The following is a 17,959-nucleotide window of genomic DNA, read 5'->3' on the forward strand; positions in this document are numbered from 1 at the left end:
CAGTCTTTTCCTAGCGATCTATTCCCATTCAAATGACACAATCTGTCTTCTCAATTTCCGAACCCACGTAAACCAAGACGGCCGGAGCCCGAAAAATAGCATGAGGACATGCTCCTCCGCCGGCTCAATCCCGCAGCGGCCCGTCCCCTCCGCTCCGCCGGCGCGATCACACCTGAACACCAGCACCGAGCACAACCACACCTCCGAGCGTGCGCCGCCCGCGCCTTCACGACGTCGCGCAGCTTGCGAAATGACGCCGCCGCCGTGAACCACTACGAGACACTCAAAGTCGCCCACGATGCCTCGCCCGCCGAGATAAAAAAGTAGAGCTCCCCCGGCCACGATCCCACCACAGCTTCCTAGCTCTCAAGCTCCCCGTGTCCTCCTCGCCCTCGGACCTGCCACCCTTTCAATCGCAATCGAACGTCCTATAAAGCTAGCTAACAAACAACACCACAGATCCTTCTACGCCCTCTCCAAAACCCACCACCCAGACCACAACCCAAACGACCCCTCCGCAACCCGCAAATTCCACGCAATAGCAGAAGCCTACTCCGTCCTCGGCACCCCCGCGAAGCGCTCCGCCTACGATCGCTCCCTCCCCTCCTCCCATCACCACCACGGCGCCCGCCGCGGCTCCTACCACAGCAGCAGCACCGGCCCCGCCGGCGGGCGCCCGGCCTCGGGCCTCTCCCGCCGCCGCACGACCTTCCGCGGCCCGCCGCCGAGCTTCTACCGCTCCGGCGGCTGGGGCGAGCACTCGGCGAAGCGCCGCGCCGCGCACGAGAGCAACACTGCCTCGGACGCGACGGGCACCGAGCCCGAGAGGCCCGGCATGGGCTTCGGGCAGGACCCCTACGCGCATAAGCGCAGCGCGGACGTGCGGCACTTTGACAGCCGGGGACACACGCAGACGCAGGCGAGGCAGGATTCGAGGCGGGCGCATAGGATCATGGGGCAGGAGGTGACTGTGGGACACCAGGAGACATCCGTCGGTGCCTTCTTGAGCGTGGCGGGGATGATGCTTTTTGCGTTTCTTGTCCCGTACATGATATTTGTTGGGCCGCGGAAGAAGGACAAGAAGGCATAGATGGGGAAGAGGGGAGGTGTTAGACACATAAGAGTCCCCCCATAGACATGAATCTCACGAATTGGAAACATTTTCACAAGCATAATTGAAGACACGCTGGGTCCCCGGTCGATCAAACTCGATTACTCCCCAGTTGATATACACTAGACAGGAGCCTCCCGAATAAGAAATGCGGCCGAGAATTGGACTCAAAAATTTTCCTCAAGAATACACGTTTTATAGCGTACAGAGCTTAGCCCTCGAAGGTGAAGCTGGCGCCGAGCTTGTGGGTAGCCTGGTCGAGCTTCTGGGTATCAAAAGAGGCACCAAGACCCAGGGTAACACCCTCGCGGAGGAGGACGTTGTAGGCAAGGGCGGCAACACCGTTGTTGTTGACCTTGAACTGTACGCGGAGCTTTGTCAGAGACTGGTACCCACATCAGCGCGGGGGTGGGGGGCAACGAACCTTGGCGAAAGAGACGGGGTCGATGCGGTACTTGGAGGCAACCTCGAGGCCGACGTTGTTGCCGGCCTTGGAGTTCCAGGTAGCCTTGGCACCAGCCTCAACCTGGCTGTTGACCTTGTGGTAGTAAGAAGCGGCGAAAACGCTCAGGTTGTCGCTGGCAGTGATGGCAGCGGAGTAAGAGGGGGCCTGGTAGCCGACGGCAGCGGCGTAGCCGGTGACGGTGGCCTTGTTGACGTCGTAGCCGGCAGAGGCACCAGCCAGGAAGCCCTCGTGGCCGACGACAGCGTCGATGTTGGCCTTGGGGCCCTTGAGGAGGTCGAAGAAGGCACGGGAGTGGAAGTTGGACTGCTTGAAGGTAAGGTTGAACTTGGCACCCTTGTTGGCGGGCTTCTCGGCGGCGGGAGAGGGGAGGAAGGAGAAGACACCCTCAGCCTTCAGGCCCTTGGCGAGGCTGTCAGCGAGCTCGACCTTGGTGTCGAGGGCGGCGGCGGTGTTCCATGTCTGGGTAAGGGTGAGGCCTGCGCGACGGTAGAACATTAGTAAATTTGCAAAACCAGGTTGAAAGCCCGCGCTGATAGAAACTGGGCTGCCGTGTAACGGCCCGTATATTGGACCGAAGGACACGTTAAAGCGCTCTAAACGACGGTGGGTGGTTGCTGTACCGGTAGCCTTGTCGGAGTATTTGCCCTCGATCTTGATGGTGGGAGGTCTGGTTAGCGGGGCCCATTGGATGCGTTGGCGAGGGGGCAAAAGCGCGACTTACAGCTCCGTTGGTGCTCTTCTCGTGGGAGGTCTTGCCGGTGACCTTGAAGGCAACGTTGTTGGGGGTGTTGCTCTTGAGCTCGAAGGTGGTGGCAGAGAGGTGGTAGAAGTCCTTGTTCAGGAGCTATGGGAGGCCAATGTTAGCTGAGTGGTTTCTTTGTCGCGAGCGACCTCGGCCAAGCACAGAGTCCAGAAAGCTTTCTGTGTGTTTTTACCCGCCGGACGCCCGCGAATACCCGATCAACGGGGGAGAGCAAAAAGAAAGGGAAGGGCGCATACGTCGTTGGACGACTTGGCGATATCTCCGAAGTTAGGAACAGACATGGTGGCTGATTTCTGAGAAGAGGACTTTTCTTGGGGGAAAAAATTGAGTTGACGATGGGAAGCGCAAAAGGTGACAAAGATGCGACGAGTGAAAAGGCGGGTTGCAGGTGTCCTTTCAGGAGATGTGCTGCTGCTGGGGGGCGGAGCTGTTCGAGAAAATGTTTTGGTTGCATCAATTGGTTGACGGGGATTCCCGGCTCAAGTCGGTCCGGAGGAGCTTCGTGGTTATGGAGAGGCGCTATGCCCAATCAGGAGACACGTGGGGGATGTGTTATTGGTTTGTTGGGATTGCAAGGCCAGCCGCGGGAGTTCGTAGCAGCGAGGAGTGGATGTTGCTGGCGGGGGTGTCAAGATGTTTAATGCGACCGGCTGTGATGCTTGGTTGGCTGCGATGTTTGTGTGAGGTAATTGGGAAGGAGGGGGAATTATGAACTATTTTATTTCTAGGAGAAGAGGCTAATATTTTGGCTGGAATCTGTCTGTGAAGGCAATATGGTCACTTACTCTTTCCAAAACAAACGGAATGCTCACCCAGGCAGAAGAGGCTGACAGCGCTTCTTCCCCCCCTCCATGACTTACATCCGTATTTCCTTGTGCTGCGCGTACCTCGCCTGCCTGCTGCTCTTGGGTTTCCTCTGGTCTCACCGCAATCTGGAAGGAATTGCTGAGTCACTCAGGTACGGATCGCCCAAGGCCAATCATCCCCGCCTGATTGAGGGTCTCATGCCGGATGATCGATCAATCACTGTTGCACACGAAGCAGCGTGGCAGCCCGACCAAAGTGGTTCCTGACGCGGGACATCGGGTTGGGGAACCTTCTAGGATGCCTCGATTACGACCCCAGAAAATCGACCTGTGACGGGCAAGGTCCTTCAGCGCAGACCCCTCAAGGGAGTTTGCGGCCCCTGCCTAAGCGCCCCTGGCTAGGCAAGATCGAAATGGCGACGACAGCACTGGAGCAGCCGCAAACCAACAGCACCGCGGTCGTCGGAATGGCATCAACAACAACATGGACCGTTTGTGACTCTAAATTTCTTTGTTGAGGTCTACATACTAACCCAGCCCTGGACCTGGACGCCTCTACCTTACCCGCCCGCATTGACAAAAATTGCTAGGATACAGGTATCTCCCTACTGCCTTAAATGCCCCTTTATGCCTCGTTGTACTTTTGCTGGTGAATGGAAATGGCTCTGTTATGCGACGGGTCAGCAAACTGGCAAAAGGCTCCCCCCTCTGTATGGGGAATTTCATATGTGTGTGCGCGACTCACCTGCCACTGGGGTCCGTCTGCTTGGACCAAGTGGGGGTCCAGCGCATGACGGTGGAAGCGCAATGCGGCGGGAAGTGCTCGTCGAACATAAGACGGTACCAGTAGCTGTCAAAAGTCATCCAAGGTCAGCTTTCGTCCTTCTCTCACCATCATGGTTGTGGTCATTCTGCCGGGAACTTACGCCTCCTTAGTGTCGGGGATGTCGTCGCCCCACTCGGGCTTGGGGTTCTTCATCATCTCGTCCGTGACCTGGATCTCGGCGTTGTCCTTGAGCGCGTCGATCCACCCGTATCCGACACCGTCCGAGAACTGCTCCTTCTGTCTCCAGAGGATGTTCTCGGGCAGGTACGGCTGCGCCGACGGGTCGTCCGAGGTGTCGAACGCCTTGCGCAGGATGTACTTCTCAATCTTCTCCTTGGTGATCATCTTGTCCGCGGGGTCGATGTTCATGCACGTCTCGAGGAACTGCGGGCAAACAGCTGTCAGCATACATGGTCTTTAGTCGGGAACATCTCACTATTACTCACCTGCTTGTCCAAGAACGGCACACGAGCCTCAAGACCCCAGGCGGATGTCGACTTGTTGGCACGCAGGCAGTCGGCAAGGTGCAGGTTCTTGACACGGCGGACGGTCTCCTCGTGGAAGGCCTTCCTGTCGGGGGCGGCGTGGAAGTAGAGGTAACCGCCAAAGATCTCGTCACTGCCCTCACCACTGAGCACCATCTTGATGCCCATGGCCTTGATCTTACGGGAAAGGAGGTACATCGGGGTAGAGGCGCGGATGGTTGTGACGTCGTATGTCTCGAGGTGGTAGATGACATCGGACAGGGCGTTGAGACCGTCCTCGATGGTGAAGGTCATGACGTGGTGCTTGGTGCCGAGGAACTTGGCCACCTCGAGAGCAGCCTTGTTGTCGGGGGATCCAGGCAGACCAATTGAGAAGGAGTTGAGCTGGGGCAGGTAGGTGACTGTTGACAGCTTGTTGTCGTCGTCGATACCGACCATACCATCGCCAGTCTCGGGGTTCTCGGTGGGCAGCGTGCCGCCGTTGGCGTCGAGGGCCGCCTGCTTCAAGCGGAGAGTCTCTCTTTGGGCGATAGAAGCGACCAAGCTGGAGTCCAGACCACCAGAGAGGAGCACACCGTAAGGAACCTCAGCCATCAGTCTCTTTCTGACTGACTTCTCGAGGGACTCGCGGATGGCCGTGAGGTCGACGGGGGTGTCGGGAACCTTGGCGGGGTCCCACCAGGAAGGCTCGAAATATCTTGTGGTCTTGCCGGTGGCAGAGTCGAAAACGTGACCAGGGGGGAAGGCCTCGATCTTGTCGCAGACGGAGTGCAGGCACTTCAGCTCGGAAGCAAAGTAAACGGCATCGGGCTCTTTTGAGGACCAGCCCTGGTACAGAGTGGTGATACCGATAGGGTCGCGGGCAGCAACTGTGCGGTCCTTCTTCTTGTCGTACAGAACCCACGAGAACATGCCGTCGAGGTGTTTAGGGGCGTCGATATCGTACTCCTCGTACTATGATGGTTTGTTAGGCAAGGCTGTCTGCGAGGTTGTTGAAGCGTGTGCGCATGGTTGACTCACCAAGGGGATGACGACTTCACAGTCGGAGCCGGTCTTGAAGTGGTACTTGTGCTTCAGGGCCTTACGGATCAGACGATGGTTGTAGATCTCTCCGTTGACGGCGAGGATGATGCTCTCATCGTCGTTGGTAAGGGGCTGGGCGCCGGACTCGACGCCGACAATGCTGAGACGCTCATGGCACAGGACTGCGGGAATTGGTCAATTGGGTGGCTACGAACAGCTGCGATTGCGATTGACCTACTCGTCTTGTTGGCAATAACGTTACCGCCTGCATTGGGGGTTATTGGTCAGTTTTTATTGCGCTTCGTAGACGACTATCGCGTGGTGACTCAGAACTCACTCCAGTCGGGGCCACGGTGACGGATACTGCACGGGAAAAAAGTCAATTGAGGCACCGGGGGTCTGGAAAGGTAACTACTCACGCCTTGGCCAGCTTCAGGGCCGTCGGCTTGAATTTTTGGACGTCGGGGTGACTGCGCGCAAATCAGTCAGTCGCGCCCTTTAGAAAATCATGGCGGGGTCCTGGGAATTTTTTGGAGGGGAGCTCAATTGCCCCTCCATCGCGCCGATGTAGGGACGATCGCGCATGCTGCGTGCTTGGCTGGACGTACCGATGACAGGCGAAGATTCCACACATGTTTGCGGTCTCGAGCTGCGATTGAGTATGAGGTTTTGGTTGTCGGGAGAGAGATTGCAAGCTCGAGGCAAGAGAAGCGTCCCGGGAGAAATAAATACGGAGCAGAGAGGTGGGAGGCGGCCGGGCGGAGGAGTGTGGGAGCGGGAAGAACAATTATGACTCTTCTTGCGCTTCACCCAGTTTTTTTTTTATTTTTTATTTTCTGCTCTAATTGCTCGGTTTCCCGCAACGGCCCCAGGCCTCTTCTGATACAATGACATCCCTTGCCCCTAGCACCTTGACACTTTAACTTCCCAGCCTGCGGCCACCGGCCAGCGCCCCGTTGAGCCCTGACTGACGGTACGCAAGCCGATAAGATGAGGCACTTCGTTAAGCCTCCGGCCGCAGAGCGCGAGAGCGCGCTGGCTGAAGTATCGACAGAGCAATAGCCACGATACGCTAATCTCAGACGCTGCGCTAGTGTAACGCAGCTGTACCCTGGGCCGATCTCGGCTTCTGCGACAATTGCAGCGCTGGCCACTCACAGCCCGCCAGTCTGCGCATTACCTAACCTGTCCGACTGATAAGACACTCGACCGACCAACAGGAACCGCGGGTCGGTGTGGCTCTGCGACTTGACATAGGGAACCACATCTGTCGGATGGTGCCACGGCGACGGCAACACTTTCCAGCATGCTGCCACGCGAGCGACAGCGGACGGGGGCTCGCCGCAAGTTGGCTAGAGCGCCAATGCAGAAAGAGAACATCCGCGGCCTGACAACAGTGTATTCGCAGCAACCCAACGCGAGCGTGTCGGAAGTGTGTATCGACTGTTTGGTAATGCGCCCGCTCCTATTGACTCTAACAGCCTTACTCGTCACCGCCGTCAGGGTTCCAGGTACCTTGCCAAGCAAGCTGTGGTGGAGGCATTCTCCTCCGAATCTCGACCTCCCTTGCCCTCCTAGGAGTCCGGGTTTGTTAGTTCCGCTTAGCCATATCCACCATGTCGGTTGGCTGCGGTAATATGATGCACCTCCCACCACGGACCGATGGAGAGATATCCACCTTCGAAAGAGTCACCGTGTGTTTCTCCATGCTGGCTCAAATCCACGAATGGCAAAAGCACGTGAGCTCGACCTTGCGCGATGAATCGTTTTCTTCGTGGGCTCTATGGCAGACCAAATGTCTAGGCTATTCCTGTATCGACTCTCCTCATCTTTGGAATCCTCAAATCCATCGCTGCGTCATCGACCCGCCCAAAAGCAGAGAAGCAAACCGACTGGTATTTCCCAAACGCCGAAGTCGTGCTCTCGGGCACGACATTGAGATCTCGTAGCTTTAATCGTCGTATCCTGAACCCCATCTAGGGCGCAGGGTTTTCCCGCACAACGCGCTTGATTCTCTTTTCGTATTCGGCCTTATCCTTCTTGAAGAGACTGTAAGCCTCCGCCTGAGCGGGCGACTCAGGGTTGGGATCGTCCAGAAGGTTCTGGATACCAAGCAAAATCTGCTTGACCGTAATCGCGGGCTTCCAGGCCTCCTCTTCATTCAAAATCGACAGGCAAACGGTGCCGGAGGGGTAGACATTCGGGTGGAACAGAGGGGGAACGAATTTACCTGTGCCGTGCTTGTCAGCTTGTCATCTCAAAACACAGAGAGATGAACGACTTACACTTGGGAGGCTTCGTGGGATACTCTATTCACGAGCATTGAGGTTAGTGAAGGCTGTTCCGACGAATGACAGGTGCGCTTGGCATCAGGTACATACCCTCGGGGAATGTGATCGTCAGCTTGAACAAGCCGCCCTCCCAAATCGTCTTCTCCTTGCCCGGGATGCCGCACTCCCACACCTTCAGGTCAAGAGTACCCTGAGCGTTGCGCTGCGGCTTTGCAAAGAAGCCGAAGGGGTGGTCCTTCCGCCACTGCTTGCTGAGACACGTTAGCGGAGAGCGTGCCATGTGTCGGATAAAGATCCGTACCGCTCCTCCTGAAGTCTGTTCTGGCACAAAGACATCGTGATGGTGTTTTCGCGTCGTTGCTCGTAGCAGTTGTCTTGCTTAGCCGCGAGGATGTGTGTCGGCTCGGCTGCGTTCGTTACGACGCTTGGATCGCGTGCGTTTGGTGACAATAGCCGAGAACGTCAAGCGGGATTTCCGACGATGGGGAAACCGCTGGATCTTGGACGTTTTGTAGGCGACAAGGCTGCGCTTGAGGTGGGCTTCGGGGCTTGTTGGAATGACTGAAGCTGAGTCTGCTGGGCAAGAAGGCGTCCACGATTAACCGTAAGGCAAGGCCGCCTCGCTTCACACGCCTCAGCGAATGCGCCAACCTGGAGGGCGGTGGAATTTTTTCGGGGTCGCTCGCAGGTACGTACCTCGCGTTGCTGCCAGCGGGAAACTGCGACCTTACGGCACCTTCAGCAAATGGACGTGCCTTCCGCAGAAGCTCGGGACACCTGGAGAGGGGCGGCAGGGGGCGCGAAGCGGAAGATTACTGGACGAATAGGAAGGACCCCGCCTGAGCAGTGCACCTTGGGCCACGGCGGTCGGCGGTCGGTAGGAGGGTAGCGCGGGGTGCTGGGAATCTGACGTGGGGCAAATGGAACTGCCCAGATGCAAGACAAGGAGCTTCAGGCCCGATTCCTCGGCTTTCATCTGACAGTCCGCCTTTCTGCACGTACAAAGCCATCATCCCAGCCCCCGTGCGACAGTCAAGCCTGTCCTGCTCCAGCCTTTGTGCGGTTGGTTGTGTTGCCTGCAGCAACCTCAGATCCGGGCTTTCGTCTTCGCTGCAACCTGCGTGCGCTCCGTACTACTCTTTGTCCCGACCGCATCTGTGTTCCCGGCAAGGCGGGCCTGTTTATTTGAGCATCCGAGGACTCGAACATACTTGCGTTTGCCTTTCGTCGCACATCTCATATTACCCTTCCAAACTTGCCAAGGCGCATTGCAACGATGGAAAAGGACGGTGATTCGGCCGGGACGGCCAACAAGCCCGAGGAGGTGAAGACCACTGCGCCTCCGGTCGAGGAGAAGAAGCCGGTCGACGTTATGGAGGATGTCCCGGATCCCGATGAGGACGACCTGGACGACCTAGATGGTGCGCTACGAGGCCGCGAATATTACGATGGGTAGATGATGTACTGACTTGGCCAGACATGCTCGACGACTTCGCGGCGGTGAACGTTGAACCCAAGAAGCCCGAACAGAAAATTGCGCCTACTGCCGCTGGTCCTGGAAGACCTGCTGCTGTCGCAAGCGAGGCGGATGACAAGACCCTGGAAGACATGCTCTCCTCTGACGACTTTGCCAAGCAGCTCCAAGCTGGCATGGCAGACCTGATCGGGGAGCTGGAGAAAAACGTATGGCAATCGACGAGCATTTCTTGACCGCGCCGACTAACATCACTAGCCGGAAATGCAAGCACAATTCGACGACATGTTTAAGCAGATTAACGCAGCCGCACAAGAGGTAGACTCTGCTCCTCAACCACCAGCATCAGCGACGGCATCGGCGTCGGCGGCGCAGCAACCCAAACCATCAACATCCTCCGCGAGTAAACCAGCAGCAGCAGCAGCCGCCGCCGCCGCCGCCGCAGATCCCATCGCGGACGGCTCTTTCCAGGAGACGATCAGGAAGACTATGGAGCGCATGCAGGCATCCGGTGACCAGGCCACAGCTGCTGCCGCAGAATCGTCTACCGAGGACTTCCTTGCGGAAATGATGAAGCAGCTTGGCGACGGCAACATGGATGGCGCGGGCAGCGAAGAAGAGTTCTCCAAGATGCTCATGGGCATGATGGAGCAGCTTACCAACAAAGAGATCTTGTACGAGCCTATGAAGGAGCTGAACGACAAGTTCCCTGAGTGGCTGGAGAAGAACCGCGAGAAGACCCCCGCAGAAGACCTGAAGCGTTATGAGGAGCAGCAGGCTTTGGTAAAGGAGATTGTCGCCAAGTTTGAGGAGAAGACATACGCAGATGGAAACGCGGCGGACAGAGAATACATCGTCGACCGGATGCAGAAGGTAAGCGATCTCAAAGGGCCCAAGTTGGAGCCCACGCCGCTGACACAAAGTAGATGCAAGCCGCCGGATCGCCACCTTCGGACTTGGTTGGAGATATGCCATCAGCACAGGAAGCATTCAACGCAGACGAGAGTTGTAATCCGCAATAATAGGAAGCTCGCTGCGGAAATCCAGGATATACCTTTTATTTTCACCAGACTCGTTCATGATAATCGTGACTCTGTAACCGTACAAGAGCCAGTAAAATGCCAACGCCATCCGGGCAGTTGGCCCAACGCCAAAAGCAACCATTTTCCCCAAGCAATTATCTGCCTAAACCCAAACTCCACAATGCAAACCGGCCTGCTGATAATTCGGCCAAACTTTGACACCAGCTTTTCAGGACATGTCCATTTCCTGGGATGATGCATCCGGTACTGCGCTTTCTTGTGACACCAGGCTCATGAACAGCTCGTCGTAGTCTTCGTCGTCTGATAGGTTGTAAGGGTCTGACTTGGCTGGTTGCTGAGTGTCTGAAGACTGGCTGTAAGACGAGAGCAACGCGTCGAGCTCATCTTGCTCTTCCTGTGCGATCGCGTCGACCATCATGTCATCGACGTCATCGGGTACCTGCTGCTTCTGGTTCTGGGACAGAGTCGCCGCGTCCTCAATGTCCGCTTCGGAGTACATCGCGTCTCCCTCAAGCTGCTTGAAGTAGTACCGTTGCCGCATGTCGCGGTCCCAGTCTGACTTTAGAAGCTGTCGCGCATGTCAGCCCCGCAAATCCAATTCGATAGCCATCGCGAAATACTCACTGTTCCCTCCATGTCCCGCCTCTGGTACGTCTTGTCATCCTGGCGCTGCCTGACATTCTGGAGGAAAGCTTTGCGGCGGTTCTCCTGCACGTCCTCGCGTCTCCGGAGCACCGGGTTCGGCCTCGTCTGTCGCGATGCGTACTTGAACTTTGGCGCGGGGATGGGCGACGACTGGGTCTGGCGGACGGTGTTGTCGCTGATCGGAGAGAGTGGCGAGGACGCGCGAATGGGTGATGAGGACAGAGGCGACGGGACGGCGGGTCTAAAGTCCCATGGCGTCCGCTCGCTGAATACTACGGGCCCCGCGACGGAAAACATGGTGCTAGTGGTGGTTTTCCTTTCTGGCGTTTTGTCTGGTTGCATGAATGGGAGCTGGTCGAGAGCAAGTCGTAGATCGGAGGTGCTGGGCAGATGAGACAAAGTGGTGGTGTTGTATAAAAGTCCGGTGTGTCGTGTAGTAGTCCGCAAGTGGCACGGCAAGGTGGGTGAGAGCTCGCGCGTTGGTTGTTGTAATTGCTTAATTGATATCCGGACGCGACTCGGACGCGGTCAGATACATAGTACCTTGTCGTCGTGGCGCACGATGCGTGTGGCTTGAGTGTTTGACACGTGAAGTCCACTTAACGAAGAACGTTCCCCCAATCGGGCAGTGTGACCTCATGCAGTTCGCCTGCGGTCCTGGCGCGCCTGGCCAGGCCTTCTCTGTCTCCCGGCGGTTCCCGAACGGACCCCGAGGCAGGGGTCTACCAAGCGGAGCGAATGAAAAAACGGCGCCGCATGGGGGAAAGATACAGGCGCCACCCTACCCCAACGACCGCCGTGGGCCGGAGGCGCAATGGCAAACAGTGAGAGAGGGAAATTCAGCGAAGGAAAAAAAAAAGTCGCTGCGAGGTCGACTGACGACGTGATTTCCGACTAGTTCTGGGACCCTCTGTTGAACAACTCAATCCCCCTTGGCTGCTCCACAATCTGTAGCGACTGTTGAGAAAGCGAACACACGACCTCGACACCGACAATTGGCCACCAGGAGAAAAACAAAAAATAACAGTACACACACGACCAACGTAGAATGACAGTCGCCGAGTACTGCACTTGCGATTGTCACACCATTGGCGGCAGCGGGCCAGCGTCCAGATGAAAGCCTTCTCCGTTTTCTCGTCCCCGTTGCGCCGGCTCACCACTCGACAACCATGGACGTGCTCCGGCTGTCGCGCTGGCCCGTCGGCGCAGCCTAGCAAGCAGTCGTTCGCCAGAGGCAACACCCGCGGGTTCTCGTCGACATCGTCAAGGGCCTCGGCTGGCAGGGCGCCTCCGAAGGGAGGCCAGAGGGGCAGCAGAGTGCTGCTTCTTGCTTCGGGAGGCGGTGCAGCGGGAGCGAGTGTGCTTGCGTTCGGGGACGACATCAAATACGGTTATGAGGGAGCAGAGCGTGCCGGGAGGGTTGCTTCTGCATTGGCGGTTTGCATCAACGAGTAGGTCTGCTCTCGACGATGTTCCGCCACGCAGCGTACTGATGGAAGCGCAGTTACCGAACGACTCTGAATCAGCAAGAAAAGATCGAAGACCCCGAGTTACAGTCGAAAATCCTCAAGGATTGCCACCAGCGATGCGCCGATAGGACACTCAAGGTTCTGGAGAAGAATGGCGGTATCTTCATCAAGCTAGGCCAGCACCTGGTACGGCCTCCTTCACATGCAAAGCGTTGCGATACCACCGCTAACACCGAGATAGAGTGCCATGAACTACCTACTCCCGCCTGAATGGACAAACACCTTCATTCCGCTGCAAGACAAGTGCCCCGTGTCTTCGTTCGAGTCGATCGAGGAAATGTTCCGGAAGGATACTGGCAAGGAGCTATGGGACTACTTCTCGGAATTCTCGAACGAGCCCATCGGCGCGGCATCTCTGGCTCAGGTACACACGGCAACTGTCAAGGAGGACGGCGTGCAGGTGGCCGTCAAAGTGCAGCACCCTGGCGTCGGCCAGTGGGCTCCCCTCGACCTCGCCCTGACACGATTCACCTTCTCGACCCTCAAGCGCTTCTTCCCCGAATACGACCTCGAATGGCTCTCCTCCGAGATGGACGTCTCCCTGCCGAAGGAATTGGATTTCAGAGAAGAGGAGCACAACGCCAACCGCACTAGAGACCACTTTGCCAAACTCCCCGAGCACCCCCTCGTCATCCCCGAAGTTCTCTGGTCAAAGGAGCGTATCCTCGTCATGCAGCGGGTATCCGGCCACCGCCTGGACGACCTCGAGTACCTCGACGCCAACGGCATCGACCGCGACGAGGTCTCCGCCTGCCTCGCCCGCATCTTCAACGAAATGATCTTCGGCCACAACGCGCCTCTGCACTGCGACCCCCACGGCGGCAACCTCGCCATCCGCAAGAACGAGTCCCGGCGCGGCCTCCGCGGCGGCCACAATTTCGACATCATCCTCTACGACCACGGCCTCTACCGCGACATCCCCCGCGACCTGCAGCGCTCCTACGCCAAGATGTGGCTCGCCGTCATCGACGGCGACATGAAGCGCATGCGCAAGTACGCCAAAGAGGTCGCCAACATCAACGACGAGCAGTTCCCGCTCTTCGCCTCCGCCATCACCGGCCGCGACTGGAGCGTGCTCAACAGCGAGGGCTCCGTGCTGCAGACGCGCACCGCCGACGAGAAGAAGGAGATGGGCGACGCGCTGCAGGAGGGCCTGCTCGCCGACCTCGTCCAGCTGCTCGGCCAGGTGCCCCGCATCATCCTGCTCATCCTCAAGACCAACGACCTCACCCGCAGCCTCGACGAGAACCTGCGCACCCGCCAGGGCCCCATCCGCTCCTTCATGATCCTCGCGCGGTACTGCACGCGCACCGTCTTCGAGGAGCAGCTGGAGGACCTGCGGGCGCGCGGGTCGTTGCTGTGGCCGCCGAACGCGTTCCGGTTGGCGTCCGCGTGGGTTGGCTTCCTGAGGGTCGAGTTCAAGCTGGGTGCGTTTGAGCTGTGGTTGAGCTTGAAGAGGGTGTTTGGGCTCAAGGGCGCGGAGTTTTCGGCCCCTGGTATGTGATGATGATGCATTTTGATAAGCGGGTATAGACGTATAGACTTGTAATTTACGTTGTGTTCATACTTGTATGTTGTGTCCTCATCCTTCGTATGTTTGACTTCAGATGCAGTTCTTCCCATGTTGAAAGGGGACGGCATGGAATCATAAGAGCCGTTATCATAAGATGCCGACCTTATCCTCAAACAATCCAATAGCCTAGACAGTACCAGGCATCTGCCCAGATAGCATAGCTCTAGATGAAGAGGCTTAGGGGTTAGTGAGAATTTTATGTGCTGTGATAGCCATGATACATCGTGTTTGGGTTTGTGCCTCGGGCGCCCCAGCATTATGATCATGTCGCCCTATGACATCTATACCTTCTATTTTAGTACTAGTGAGACGTCGACGGTCTCTTCCGGATTGATAATGAACATGAGGCAACGAGAGAATGCTCAATTAGCAATATAAAGCATTAATAACTATTTAAATCCCAATCACTGTGGCCCAGCCGTATTTTACCTCAAGACCAGGTTGTTTACCTTCTGACAACTTGCCAGTTGAGATGGCTTCTGTCAAATTGGATTTGTCTGATGACCTTACATGTTCTATTCTGCTATTCTAAAAGTGAAATAATTTGGTCGAAGTCCTTGACACTGCGCCTAATCTTCGTGAGTCCTATCCATATTTCAAGCCCTCTCTTTCTAACTGCTCTCTGCTTTTGCCGAGAGGCTATTTGTCGCGCTATTTCGCCAAAGGTATCCTTAACTTGCTTGTCCACTCGATTTTCAATGAGTAGCTCCACAGTTTCCACATCCCCGTTTTTAACAGCCAAGTGTAGTAGTGTTCTGCTGCCAATCCACGTCGAGCCATGTATCCTCTGGTTCCTCTGTTCATGGACATCGGACCCGTTCTCAATGAGTTGCTTTGCAGTTTCGGCGTGACCACCTATGACAGCCACAGCCAGGCGACTTGGTTCCTCTTTGTCCAAAACGTCCGTCTTAGCCCCTGCATCTATGAGAATCCTCACGATGTTCGCATGCCCATAACCTGCAGCAAGGTGAAGGGGGTAAAATGTTCCTAATCCTCTAAATGCATCATAAGCATCAGACGTGCATTGGGCCTCAATATCAACCCCTACCCCAATGAGTAGTTTCACGATGTCCTCATGTCCTCCCTTACTGGCTTTGTGTAGTGGTGTTGCCCCGTTGCTATCTTTAACATCTGGGTTTGCACCATGCTGAATAAGTAGTGCTACAACTTTCTCATGTCCTTCCTCAGCTGCTAGGTGTAGTGGTGTGATGCCAATGGCATATTCGTCTGTAAGTTGCGCATCCTTGTCTGCACCCTGCTGGATAAGAAGCGCTACAGCTTCCTCATGTCCGCCTTCAGCTGCGCTATGCAGGGCTGTGCTACCTTCCTCGCATTTGTCGTTGATTCCTAGGCCATGCTTAAGAAGCAGCGCCATGACGTGGGTATACCCATTTCTAGCCGCACAGTGTAGTGGTGTAAATCCGGATGAGGTTTTGACATCCTTTGCTGCACCCTCATTGATGAGCAGATCCACAACCTCTTCATGACCGTTTAACGCCGCCCAGTGTAGAGGTCGGAACTTCCAGCGATCCCTAGCCTCTTTGTCAGCCTCTGCTTTGGTGATAAGCCACTCAGCTGTATCGGCTGATCCAGATAAGGCTGCCAGGTGTAAGGCTGTTCTTCCGTCATTATCTCGTAGCCTTTTGTTTGCAACCTCCCACAGATTCTGGGTGCTACTAATCCCCCCCTTGCGTGCTGCCCAGAGTAGTGGTGTGTTTCCTGAGGCGTCTGGGATGTCTACCCTCACTCCGGCCTCAATTAACGCGCTCATTATGCCCTCGTTTCCCTCCATCGATGCATAGTGTAGTGACGTCTTTCCATCTCTGCCCTGAAAGTTGACGTCGGCGCCTTCACGGATGAGGTTATCAATTGTCAATTCCCTGTCATCAGCATCTCTATCCATTTCCATGCTGAATTGACAGGCGTAATGCAATGGTGTATATCCATTCAGGTCGATGGAGTCGACATCAGCTCCCCTATCAAGCAAACTTTCAACCACATACCAGGAGCGTATTCTGGCAGCATAATGAAGAGGTGTCCAATGGTGAATGTCTTTGGCGATCAGATCCAAACGCTGAGTGCTATAAACGTTTACATAGTCTTGACTGAGGACTTGCTGGTGCAGAGCCGTGAAGTTAAAGTATTTTAGATGTTTATTGCCCACCTTGGAGCTTGCTTGAATTATGCGTCGGCAAATTTCAGCGCATTTCCAATCAGGGCCCTGTTTTGCATACAAGTCCATGAGATTCGATAGAGTTTGATGGTCAGCAGACCTGTTCAGCTCTTTCTCAATACTCTTTTTCGCCTTCTCCAGAGGCGTGAGGATCACAGGGTCTTCTCCTTCGGACAGATTGATAGTGGAGGAAACTTGTCTCAGATACTCCATCAAAACGGCAGTGGCCTTGGTGAACATGCCTCGTCCTTTGAAGGTATTTGCTGTTCGGAAAAGCCACATGTATATCTTAGTAGCCTCCTCCCAATGTTGTAGCTGCTCATGCTGTTTGGCTTGATCTCTTGCCATTTCAATAATGACGTCGTCAGACGGTGGAAGTTTGTTCTTTTCGCTCAGCGGCGATATGACGCTAATGTACATATCTGCAAGGCTTCCAAGGCCAGAGCTCTCAATCTCCCGAACCATTGCAGATAGAGTTGTGTTCTGGAGCGTGAAAGATTTCCAAGTGCTGTTGCCACTAGTGTTGGGTTGTACGTCGGCAGGATCTTGGAAGAGTTCCGTTTCCTTGCTCATGCCTGCTACAGCATACATGAATGCTGAAAAGATGTGCTGGGAAAAAATCATCGGCATGGAGGAGTGTGACTCTGTCGCAAGAACGGTATTTGTAATATCATCCTCGGCAACTTCGTCATCATCTTCGTCTGTGGTGTCCTCAGGCAAATCTTTCCGACTGAATTGAAATGAGTTTTGATTCTTCTTGATTTCATCCTTCGCGTCTTGCATGCACACTTTCTGCTGACCATAGCCAATGACTCTGCGGGTTTCTATTTCGAAAAGATGTTCTTCATTATCATTTTGATGAAATCGGTGTTCTTGAGGCTCTTGAGATCGTTCGTGTTCTTGAACTTCAAAGATGCGAAGCAAGTCCTTCGGCACCCACCACCGGAGGTCTTGATGGAGGGCTGCAGTATATGGCCCCAAGAGGCGAAGGCCTAGCTCTCCGTTCGAATCCTCCATGCGTAACCGAGCGTCGTCTTCCCTGTTCATTTTGTCCCCCGGTCGCTCCCCAATTTTGGGTAGCTTCGCTGTTTTTTGCTTTTCATCATTGACAGAGGATAGCCATAGTGACAACACTGCCTCGTATTCATTTGCAAACGCTTTCCATTTCCCATCGGCCTGTCGCTGTAGTTGGAAGTTGACTGGGTGGTGGTTGAAACCACCATAACAAGCGTCAAGAGACCAATAGAAGGTAAGAGGAGAATCAAGACCAATAGGCGAATGGTCATGGGGAGACGTGATGATAGGAGGAACGTCCATGAAATAATTAGGCGGAACGTTTACAGAAGCTGGACCGGCAGAAGCTGAATCGATAGAATCAGATTCAATAGGCTTAGAGCCAATCAAGGTGTTCATCGTAATCTCGATTGCCCTGGCGAGAGATACAGCCTCCGCAGAAGCCGGTCCGCTCCATTTGGCCAAATGACCAAGATCTTTCCGAATGTTCAGCACTGTCTGGGCATTCGAAACCATTGGTACGGTGGCGTCGGAATTATCTTGACTGTGCTCCTCTCTGTGTGTATCGACTTGGCTCTTGCTCCGTTGCTGGCGCCCCAAATGTGCACCCCCAGTATTCGCGATTCTCCATGAACTGTCGAACCCCCCCTCCAAAGTCTTTATGGCACTATTCGTACTAATTTGTGTAATTTCAAGCCCATCAGACTTCCTGTTAACGGTTCTGGAAAGTTGATTCA

At 55.4% G+C, this 17,959-nt stretch overlaps 7 protein-coding genes across 7 annotated transcripts; 3 read left to right on the forward strand and 4 right to left on the reverse strand.

The window, feature by feature from the left end:
• Positions 1-108: 108 nt before the first annotated feature.
• dnaJ-1 (Chaperone protein DnaJ) lies at positions 109-1,090 on the forward strand (the record flags this gene model as incomplete). Its single annotated transcript, XM_037328638.1, has 2 exons — positions 109-323; positions 460-1,090. The coding sequence occupies 2 exons, from the start codon at positions 109-111 to the stop codon at positions 1,088-1,090; spliced, it is 846 nt and encodes a 281-aa protein (XP_037173096.1).
• A 232-nt stretch (positions 1,091-1,322) lies between these two features.
• Positions 1,323-2,621, reverse strand: CGCA056_v013395 (Mitochondrial outer membrane protein porin; the record flags this gene model as incomplete). The annotated part of the gene is made up of 4 exons (XM_037328639.1): positions 1,323-1,472; positions 1,536-2,228; positions 2,299-2,421; positions 2,577-2,621. 4 exons carry the CDS (start codon positions 2,619-2,621, stop codon positions 1,323-1,325), a joined length of 1,011 nt encoding a protein of 336 aa, XP_037172917.1.
• A 1,150-nt stretch (positions 2,622-3,771) lies between these two features.
• ASN1 (Asparagine synthetase [glutamine-hydrolyzing] 1) lies at positions 3,772-6,114 on the reverse strand (the record flags this gene model as incomplete). The annotated part of the gene is made up of 9 exons (XM_037328640.1): positions 3,772-3,811; positions 3,892-3,996; positions 4,073-4,356; positions 4,419-5,411; positions 5,478-5,662; positions 5,719-5,745; positions 5,818-5,843; positions 5,900-5,950; positions 6,089-6,114. 9 exons carry the CDS (start codon positions 6,112-6,114, stop codon positions 3,772-3,774), a joined length of 1,737 nt encoding a protein of 578 aa, XP_037172916.1.
• A 1,342-nt stretch (positions 6,115-7,456) lies between these two features.
• Positions 7,457-8,107, reverse strand: hus5-0 (SUMO-conjugating enzyme ubc9; the record flags this gene model as incomplete). The annotated part of the gene is made up of 4 exons (XM_037328641.1): positions 7,457-7,710; positions 7,766-7,789; positions 7,862-8,022; positions 8,073-8,107. 4 exons carry the CDS (start codon positions 8,105-8,107, stop codon positions 7,457-7,459), a joined length of 474 nt encoding a protein of 157 aa, XP_037172914.1.
• A 940-nt stretch (positions 8,108-9,047) lies between these two features.
• On the forward strand, positions 9,048-10,267 carry PEX19 (Peroxisomal biogenesis factor 19; the record flags this gene model as incomplete). The annotated part of the gene is made up of 4 exons (XM_037328642.1): positions 9,048-9,192; positions 9,249-9,454; positions 9,504-10,118; positions 10,172-10,267. 4 exons carry the CDS (start codon positions 9,048-9,050, stop codon positions 10,265-10,267), a joined length of 1,062 nt encoding a protein of 353 aa, XP_037172921.1.
• Positions 10,268-10,496: 229 nt separating this feature from the next.
• On the reverse strand, positions 10,497-11,230 carry CGCA056_v013399 (uncharacterized protein; the record flags this gene model as incomplete). Its single annotated transcript, XM_037328643.1, has 2 exons — positions 10,497-10,856; positions 10,913-11,230. 2 exons carry the CDS (start codon positions 11,228-11,230, stop codon positions 10,497-10,499), a joined length of 678 nt encoding a protein of 225 aa, XP_037173094.1.
• Positions 11,231-12,046: 816 nt separating this feature from the next.
• CGCA056_v013400 (ABC1 family protein MCP2-like protein) lies at positions 12,047-13,966 on the forward strand (the record flags this gene model as incomplete). Its single annotated transcript, XM_037328644.1, has 3 exons — positions 12,047-12,384; positions 12,438-12,588; positions 12,644-13,966. The coding sequence occupies 3 exons, from the start codon at positions 12,047-12,049 to the stop codon at positions 13,964-13,966; spliced, it is 1,812 nt and encodes a 603-aa protein (XP_037173058.1).
• Positions 13,967-17,959: the final 3,993 nt, after the last annotated feature.

This window comes from Colletotrichum aenigma (assembly GCF_013390185.1).
Source record: "Colletotrichum aenigma strain Cg56 chromosome Unknown KSG_Cg56_contig09, whole genome shotgun sequence".
Classification (NCBI taxonomy): domain Eukaryota; kingdom Fungi; phylum Ascomycota; class Sordariomycetes; order Glomerellales; family Glomerellaceae; genus Colletotrichum; species Colletotrichum aenigma.